Source organism: Agelaius phoeniceus, chromosome 6 (assembly GCF_051311805.1).
Source record: "Agelaius phoeniceus isolate bAgePho1 chromosome 6, bAgePho1.hap1, whole genome shotgun sequence".
Lineage (NCBI taxonomy): Eukaryota > Metazoa > Chordata > Aves > Passeriformes > Icteridae > Agelaius > Agelaius phoeniceus.
In genome coordinates this window covers 61,668,177-61,677,759 of record NC_135270.1, presented here as the reverse complement: position 1 = coordinate 61,677,759, position 9,583 = coordinate 61,668,177, and the positions used below count along the sequence as shown (strand labels likewise).

Below are 9,583 nucleotides of genomic sequence, written 5' to 3'. Positions count from 1 at the left end.
CAGGCCAAACCATGCAGGGATTCAGTGAGTGAGAGGTGCTGTGGGCACAGCTGAGCTCCCACCCTGCTCCTGCCCAGGGCTCTGGCTGGGAGCATCAAGCTCTGACATGTGCTGCACACGTGCTGTGCTGGCTGATCCCCATCAGGCTGATCCCCATCAGGCTGATCCCCATCAGTGCTGCCAAACTTCTCCTTGATTTAATCAGCTCCCCTCCTCCCTCCCTGGGCAGATGTGGTGTCTCCAAGGCAAAGGTGGGTCCGTGACAGCGCTGCAGGGAACATTTCTGCCCTCTTCCCTTTCCTGCAGCCACCACAGAGCAGCCTCACCTCCCTCCCCAGCTCCTGCTGGTTTTTAATACCTCGGTTTTGTACAAAAATAACCCCCCTCACACTCAGTTGCATGCTGGAAGGCAAAAAGGAGAATTCCCAAGGAGTTTGCCAAGAGACAGAACCATCCCATCTGAAGGGGCATTGGAAACACAAAATATTCAGCTGCTGTCTCAGTGTGAGCCCTCCCTGCAGAGCACTCAGGGCCACGTCCCAGATCCTTAAGGATTGCTGTTCCAGCAGGATCTCACCTTGTCCAAAGCACAGAGCCCAGAAGCTGTGAAACTATTTGGGAAAATGCTGCTGGAATGGAGTGGGGAGATTGCTGGAACAAAGGGCTGTAAGGAAGCAACTGGAAAATGGAATCACAGAATTGCAGAATGATTTGGGTTGGAAGGGACCCTAAAAACCATCCAGTGCCAGCCCTGCCATGGCAGGGACACCTTCCACCATCCCAGGCTGCTCCAAGCCCTGTCCAGCCTGGCCTTGGGCACTGCCAGGGATCCAGGGGCAGCCACAGCTGCTCTGGGCACCCTGTGCAAGGGCCTGCCCACCCTCCCAGCCAAGAATTCCTTCCCAACATCCAATCTAAATCTCTCCTCTTTTAGTTTAAAACCCTTCCCCTATGTCCTAGAAAGTGGAGTTTGTTTTGGAAATGGACTGTCCCTCTTTGCAAATTACTCTAACTTAAATTTCCATACTGAAAGTGCTTCTAGCAAAGCTGAAAGTACATCAAAGTTATTTTTAAACTTCAGTACTGGTCACTTAAAAGTAATTAGGAATGTGAAGATTTCTGACAAATCCTGCAGTCACAAACATCCTGGAAAGTCATCAGAGCAGGACATTGGCATTATAAGGCTCAAAGTATGGATGTTCCTCATTTGGACTTTCAGCTCAGCACAGCAGGAGTGGGATGGAAAGGTGGGAAGATAAAACATCTGTGCGTGTTTTGGCTCTTCTCATCTTTCAGAGTTATTTTTTTTTTGCCATTTTGCATTTCCAACAGGAAACCCCTGTCCTGAGAGCAGGGGGGCTGTTCCTGCCCAGCTGGACTCACAGGGACAGAGGGCAGGGGTTGGGGCAGCCCCGCTCCAAGCCACAAGAGGGGTTTGGTTCAGATATTGGGGAGAAATCCTCAGCTGGGAGGGTGGGCAGGCCCTGGCACAGGTGCCCAGAGCAGCTGGGGCTGCCCCTGGATCCCTGGAATGTCCCAGGCCAGGCTGGACAGGGCTTGGAGCAGCCTGGGATGGTGGAAGGTGTCCCTGCCCAAGGCAGGGGTGGGATGGGATGGGATTTAAGGTCCCTTCCAGCCCAAACCATCCTGGGATTCTCTGGTGGCAGCACAACCTCATTTTTAGCTTTGGGAAGGTGTGAGAGACACCAGCAGGGGAAAGAGAGCCCAAATCCCAGCTGAGCAGAGTTGCTCTCCTTTCCCTCCTCCCATGGCTTTGGTTTCCAGCCAGTCTGAGCTTGGCAGGCAGAGGAACAGGAACAGAAAACCAGGATGGAGCCCTGAAATGGGGAGACAGAGCTGCCCTTTGAGAGCACAGTCTGGGACTGAGATGAGATCCTGACTTTCTGGAGATACTGGAAGAGCCATAAAATGAGCAAGAAAACAAACTGGATGTGGGGCCCTTGGAGCTCGAGAAATTTGGACTTCCCCTCTCCCATCTCAGCCCCACTGGGGGCTGGAATCAGATCATCTTCAAGGTCCCTTCCCAAACCATTCTGGGATTCTCTGTCCATACCCACAATCAGTGAGGCCCCAGGGAATGGGCAGCAAGAACTGGTATTTTATTTAGGAAACAAAGAGAGGAGTTAATCCGTGGCAGATGCTCACAGAACCATCAAATGAAGCCCCTCTCTTTTTGGATAAATCATCAAGGATTTCCAAACCACCAGAGAGGCCTCCTGGGCCAGCTCATTTTTGCAGGGAGAGCTGCAGAGGGAGAGAGGGGAAAAGGCTGATGCTGGAATTTGCTTCCCAGTGGCACCAGAGCACTGACCCCCAGAGTGACCTGAAACTTTTCCAGGTATTTCTCTCCCTGGTTGGGGACTTCTCTTGGAAGAGCAGAAGTGTTGACACGCTCTGAGCTGTGCTGGCAGTGCTGGAGCTTCTGCAAAGGCACGCAGGGAAACACAAAACTCTGGATTTCTATAGCAAAGTGGGGGTCAAATGGATCCCCAGGGATGCAGGAGAAACATGAGGAGCAAGGATCAGCCCTGGGAGAGCCCAGCCCAGCCCCAGTGCTGGCTGAAGTGCCAAAATTCATTGACAAGGACAGAAAGTGCTTTGTCAGTGCTGGGGCTGAGCTGAGAGCAGCAGCCAGAGCAGCACAAACACAGAGAGAGAACATTGCAAAGCCACCCTGGGAGTGAACACATCCAGAGGGGACCTGCTGGTGCTGGGCTTTCTGCAGAACTCTTGGGGATCACAACAGCAGGATGGGCCTCTTGGGGGTCAAACAGGTTCCAAGATTTCCCCTAAAAGTCCTGAGGATGCTCAGACAAGCACGAAACAAATGGTGATTCCAGCAGGCAGGAATCCAGCAGGAATGAAATCCCAGCACTGCAGAACAGGCTGGAGTGCAGTGGGGAAGAGACAAAGGCACAAAAATCACCCATGGAAAAGGGAGGGAAAAGCCAAACCGAGAGAAATGGTGGGGATTTTTTTTTTGGAGGAAAATTATTATTAAATACAGCTCAAACTGGGCCATGGTGTGTAAAAGCTTTCTGATGGTGACTGAAGAGGTTTGGCAGAGCCTGGGGAGGTGGCCCTGTACAGGTCAAACACCTGCAGTCCCAATTCAACAGAAAAAAGATGTGTGGAAGCAGAAATCTCATCTCCAAGCTAATAACAGAAAAACAGGGAACAAGGAATAATTCCAAATAAACTCACCTGGCAGAGGGCACACAAATATACATGAACTAACTCAGTGCAAACAGTTGACACAGAGATTCATGAACTCAGCTTGGGAAAATAAAAATCAATTCCCAACGGTTCAGGTACAGCAGAGTCAGCTCAAGAGCCAAGCCCGTGGGAAAGGAGCACCAGGAGAGCAGGAAACCAGGCAAAACAGGTGGCAAAATATAAATATGGGAACTGTTTCCTTATTTAAATATGTGAAATATGTTTCAGCTCAGCCTGATAATACTAATTAGGACAGGAGATAAAATAATTGAAGCTGGCCAGCCAGACTTTATTTCCATGGTGAAATAAAGCAAAGGGTGTCTGACTCCAGAGACTCTGGCACTGAAGCAGGGAGGGAATGCAAATGGAGAGGAAGCTGCAGCAGAACCAGGACAGAATAATTAGGAGCAAAGGGACAGAATTAAGAAAAAGAATAAAATTCATGCTCATTATCTGCAAAAATGACCTTGTAGCAAAACCATTGTAAGCAACGAAGTTGGACAGAGACCTCAAGGCCAAGTCTGGCAAACAGGTCGGTATCAGGCAGAGGACTGAGAGCAGTGAGGAACATTGCCCTTATCTTGGTTTCTCAAGAAAAACCACCAGTCAACACAGCTTGGGAAGCTCAACATCATCCTTGCAGAAGAAAACAAGTCAGTAACTGGGAGCCAGGACATTCCAGCTCCATATTATGACACAGAGCATCTGAGCAGAGGAGTCTGAAGCAGCAGACGTGACCCTACTTGAATTCTGTGCTGCACCACACAACAGGAACGGGGCAACCCTTCCACCACCTTCAGCATCTGCTCTGCAAACAGGATTTCACCTCTGCAGCAGGATGAGGGGTATTTTTGGAGGATTAAAAAGATGAAAGGCCGTTTAACATCTCTGCATACAATTTCGAATGAGTCTCCATTGATTCTTTCAAGGTGTGTTTCATATTCAGAATTCAGCTTGGGAGATTAGTTGGTGGTCCAGGAAGTTGCTAATTAGGGCAGAATCACAAATAAACACACCCATCAAGTCAGGAAAAACACAAAGGGGTGATCAGGTATTGGCTCTCACTATCCCTTCCCCTTCCAGCAGTGAGATTCTCTCCTCAGCTCTGCCTTCTCCCTGATTTTCCAAGGGGCATGCACCTAAAAGTCGGATCTCCTCCCTTATATGGAGAGCAGGCAGCAAGTCCCAGCACGTCCTGAGGCCAGGGGAACAGCTATTCCATAAATCTGAAACATGTCCTGGACTACAGCAGGGTTTCCACAGACCACAAGAATTGCAGGAATTAACCCCTTTTGTTTACAGCCCTTAAAAAAGGATCCAGGGTGGATCCAGTGGTGGAAAGGGAGAAGGCAGCAGCACCACAACCCAGCTCAGAGCCCTGAAACACCAACCGTGCACATTTGGAAACGTTTTGCACGTTCTAAATATAAAAGGAGATTCTCCTTTTTGTGTTTTAAGTTGTCCTCATTAGGAGGAGTCGATTAAACAACTTATCTGGAGAGGCCAGTCCTGTAAACACCAGGCTGTTTGCTGGAGCAGAGGCTTCCTCCTCTCAGGGGGTCATTTTCCTTTCCTAGGATTGCTCCTCCACCAGGGTAAACAGGTCAGGCAGGAGAGCTCCAGTTCTCCGAGGCCAGATGGAATTTTTCACAGATCCACACTGAAGCAAGGTCCTTTCCACCAGCTGAGTGGTGGATATTGGTTCACTGCAGTGCTGTTTGTGTCATTCCCCTCCACTCCTCCCTTCCCTTTTTCTTTGTTTTTCCCCCTGCAGAATTGTTCCCAAATCCCTGACTGCAGCAGAGAATCCAAACTCCCAATTCTTTCACGTAAGGAGCAGCCCAAGTAAACAGAATTTGGGAGAAGAGCCACCCTCTCCCCCCAGGCAGGGAACTCTGGGCTTTCCACAGCTCCAGCCACTGTTCTGGGCTGATGCTGCCACATCTGTTTACACTGAGAACACAACACAGCCCAAGCTTTTTGCTATTTTACAGTATTTTGCTATTTTAACTGAAGTTTAGGCTCTGCAGCTCCCACATGTGCCATCCAGATCATAAATACCTCAGGGAGAGGCAGCTCTGAGGGCAAATATCCAACACTCCTGCTCCAGAGCCTTGTTCTGAAATCTCAGCAATGACCCTCCGGTGTTTTATTTGGAGATTGTTCCCTTTCATCCCAACACTTCCCTCTTGACTTCTGAATTAGTTTCAGATACAAACTTAATCTAAATGTTGGTATTCTCAGGCCTCACCAAGTTTATTTTATGGTGCCTCCCTCCCCCTGCACATAAATATACACATCCATATGTTTTTATACAAACACACACATGTATGGATTTAATTATGGTAAACAAAGGACAGCTGGGTCCTCTGCAAACCAATCTCCCTTGGAACCTGAAAAAGCAAAGGCACTTACCTCTGAGAAGAAGGTGACTGATGCCATTTGTGTGAAACCACAAATATTTATTTTTAATGAAAAAATACTTAAAGTGTGCCACAGTGTCCATATATTCATTTGAATAGTAGTACAAAGATATGTATTTCTGAGAAAAAGTCTTAACGCTGTAGAAAATAAATGTGGTTCTTAAATTATGTCAAAAGAAATCAGTAAAAAAGTAATGTTTTATACACTGGAATAAAATGAAACAATTAGAGAGAATAATAAATTATAATTACAGTATTTCAAATATTTGCCTCATGCTTTTTTTTTTTTTTTCTTTTTTTTTCTGTTCAGCATTAGTTTCTAAATGTGTCACATAGGATAGGACCTCAGAAGCCAGCAGTCAGAATGGGCTTCCAATGTGGGGAAAATTTGATGTGGAGCTGAATAAAGTCCTGGAAAAATGACACCACTGCTTGTAATTCACAGGTACATAAAACATCAGCACATGGCAGGTTTAGGTTTGTACTGAACATTTTTTTTTTTTTTTTTTTGGTTAATGGAAATCAATTTAAGTTTGGTTTGTTGTTGGGTTTTTTTTTTTGTTTGTTTGTTTTTTTAACCTACTAATTTTTTAAAAATATTTTAATGAACTAAACAGCAATTATGGTCATTAACAAGGATGTCACCCAAGCACAACTGCTCATGGGATGCTACAATGCTGTCCTGGCTCTTTGTACAGCCCATGTTGACAGGAATTTGGAACCCTTACAGGTCTAATTCAGCACTGCAAAACGTTGAAAACTATAAAGTGCTTTGAAATACAAATAACTTCTCCTCTTTAGAAATAGGAAAACCCCCCAAACATGCACTTAAACCTGAAACCTCCATGCCACAGGTCCTGCAGCTCTGCAGTCAAACATCCGCTTTGTGCCATTGGTTTTTAAAGTTTCCTCTCCCATCCTCAGTCCAGAATTCAAATCGTGTCTAAATTGGATTTGTCAGTCTCTTCTTGGTCTTGCTTGTACATGAAGGTGAGGAGGAAGAGGGCAATATCCAGAGATGACCAGTAAGCAGTGTGGGATGTGACTGCAGACCAGTATCTGCTCTCCACGAGGCCTTCCCTGAGCTCAAAGTCGATCCTGTGCTCCAGTTCCACTGGGAAATCAACAAGAAAAGGAACAGGAGGGACGTCAGAGCTGCAAGAACACCGGAGTGTTTGGGGTTCTCATTCTGGACAAACAACACACTCAACCTCTCTGTGTTTACAGGGCACTCAAACCAAGATTTAATAATATAGAAATACATTTTAATCCACCTCCTACATTTAGCACAAGCCTAAGAGTGGTGCTGTGTTCAGTTAAAAAAAAAAAAAGGCAAAAAAAAGGAAACTAATCCTGCTCTTAGATGTCTTTTCTGAATGCTTCTGTGATTCTCGAGTTGGGAAAAAACAGGGGTTTTTTTTTAAGCAGCTGTTTTCCTTATAGTAACTCTATAAATATATTTATTTATACTTGTTATGATAACTTCAGAGAAATATCCAGCAAATGCTGAGGCCCCACTAGGAAACTTGGAAATAAATGAATTTCTTGCATTTTTAGTGTCTATATAAGGAGACTACACTCAATACTACAAGCCCTTCCTGCAAAGTCACCCCTTCACAGCTCTGCCCTTTTAATATCCTGATAATTCCAAGTATATTTCAGCAGTTACCCTTTTACTTCAATGGCTGCTTTGATTAATGCCACATTCAAAGCAATTACCACTGCACTTGAACTGGGCCAACGTTAACCTATTGCTAAGGCACTTTGGCCATCAGAAATAAAATGAAATAAAAAAGACAAAAAAAATCTAAAAGCCTGCTGAGCTACAAAAGCCAAAGCCTCAGACTGAGTCAAAAATGCAGCCATTTATCAAAGGCAGTTTGAAGGAATTTGGATTCTTGGCTGGAGGAGCAGAGACAGGGGAGCATCGCACGAGCGCCGGCAGACACGGCCCAGATCTCCCTGATTCCCCAGGAGCATCTCCCCACTCTGCAGCAAGCACAGGGAGCCAGAGCCTTGGAACAGCAGCAGACAAGCAGAGTCATTTCCAAGAAGGAGAGTTTATCCAAAAAAGCCCCAGTGGCTGTGCAGGAAGGCCACTCGGAGAGGCCGTTACGGGAGCTTGGGCGGGAGCCAAGCCCCAGCACAGCCCTCTGAGAGCAGAGCCTTGGTGGGGATTGCATCATTCAGCTCCCAGCCCTGCTCCACGTTCTCCTTCTATGGAGCAGGGATGGCTTTCCAGCAGGGAGGGATGTGGGATCCATGCAGGAAGCTCTCAGTGTGCCAGCCCCCCCTGAAATGACCCCCTTGGCAGCTCTGTCATGTTCCCTGTCCTGCTTCTCTACTTCCCTCACGTCTAACCCCAAGTTTCCTGCCCTCAAACACTGACTCAGACAGGTTATCTGGTGCAATTAGTATGGACAGACAGCAATCCATCATGTGAATGCTGTCACAGGACACTTGTGACTCCCTCAAGTGCAAAAAAAACCCAAACCCCTGTGTCCTGCAGCAGTGCCAAGGGGGAGCTCAGAAATAAATCCAAGGATGAATTTCCTGAGAGGAAGGACCTATGCTTTTCAAAAAACCCAGCTGCTAAAATTGCACTTTCTGTCCTGAGCAGTTCAGATCAGGACAAGGGCAGCTTCTGTTCCCAGTCATACGTGTCCTAAAAGCCAGATTGCCTCAGAATGGGAAATATATGGGGGAATTGGGAGTTTAGGTGGAAAAAAAGGGTTTAAAATGTCAGAGGGCAAAGTTAAATTAGATATTGGGCAGAAATTCCTGGCTGGGAGGGTGGGCAGGCCCTGGCACAGGGTGCCCAGAGCAGCTGTGGCTGCCCCTGGATCCCTGGCAGTGCCCAAGGCCAGGCTGGACAGGGCTTGGAGCAGCCTGGGATGGTGGAAGGTGTCCCTGCCATGGCAGGGGTGGGATGGGATGAGCTTTAAGGTCCTTTCCAATCCAACTCAGGAACAGAGTCACAGAATCCCAGAATGGTTTGGGTTGGAAAGGACCTCAAAGCCCATCCCATTCCACCCCTGCCATGGCAGGAACACCTTCCACTGTCCCAGGCTGCTCCAAGCCCTGTCCAAGCTGGCCTTGATACTCAACATTTCTTACTTTATGGCAAACCCACAAGAGCAAACCCTCTCATGTGCAGTTATGGCATTTCCAGCCCCCCACCCCACTCTTGTTTCCTTGGATCCACAGGGTGGGCACCCCTCACCTGTGGGTTCGAGGAATCCCGAGCTGCTGTGTGGCAGAGGTGGGGTCCCAACAGTCGTGGCCTTCTTCTCATCCCCCTCAGGTCCATCTTTTCCTGTCTCCATGGTCTGGGGGGTGGCACTGGACCTGCCAAACCTGGAGAAGAGCATCCCACCGAGGCCCTTCCCGATGCTCGCAGCTCCTGCATCCAGCACAGAGGGAAAAAAACACCCAGGATGCATCAATCAAACTGAAAATTAACATCACTTACTAATTAAAGCCACTGCAAATTAAAGTCACTGCAGCACCCCTTGGAGCTGAGGGATGGGAAACACTCCTGGTGCTTTCCTAGGGTGGGAACATCTGACTGGAGTGGGCTCTGTTTATCCCCAAACTCATCTCATTACAGCCAAAGCTGTAATTTGGAAGCTGTGTTTAGGGGGGAAAAAAGATGCATGAAATACATCTGCAGAGAGAAATCTGGCACTTTGAAAGATGTGTTGTGATTCCTCTTTCATAAATTCTAAGACTAAGACAAAAATGCTTTCTAACAACATTGGTGCCTTCTGCACTTAAAAATCCCAGCAGCACATTTAAGGCATTTCTCTTATTATTATTATATTCTTATTATTTCTTATATTCTTATTATTTCCCTTAGGTCCACTGCCCTAACAGACCTTTAAAAATGTTACATCATCCTTTAAAAGGACTATTTTGGTTGT

At 47.1% G+C, this 9,583-nt stretch overlaps 1 protein-coding gene across 2 annotated transcripts in view; it reads right to left on the bottom strand.

Moving 5' to 3' along the window:
* Window positions 1–5,678: 5,678 nt before the first annotated feature.
* The window catches only part of DDHD1 (DDHD domain containing 1), a 66,787-nt gene continuing 62,882 nt past the window's right edge, over window positions 5,679–9,583 (bottom strand). For both annotated transcript variants that reach the window (XM_054634840.2, XM_077180867.1), the window contains 2 exons: window positions 8,884–9,063; window positions 5,679–6,774 (listed from right to left, as the gene is read on the bottom strand). In XM_054634840.2, the coding sequence (XP_054490815.1) occupies window positions 6,593–6,774; window positions 8,884–9,063 (362 nt within the window). In that variant the 3' untranslated portion in view covers window positions 5,679–6,592. The remainder of the gene's footprint in view (window positions 6,775–8,883; window positions 9,064–9,583) is intronic.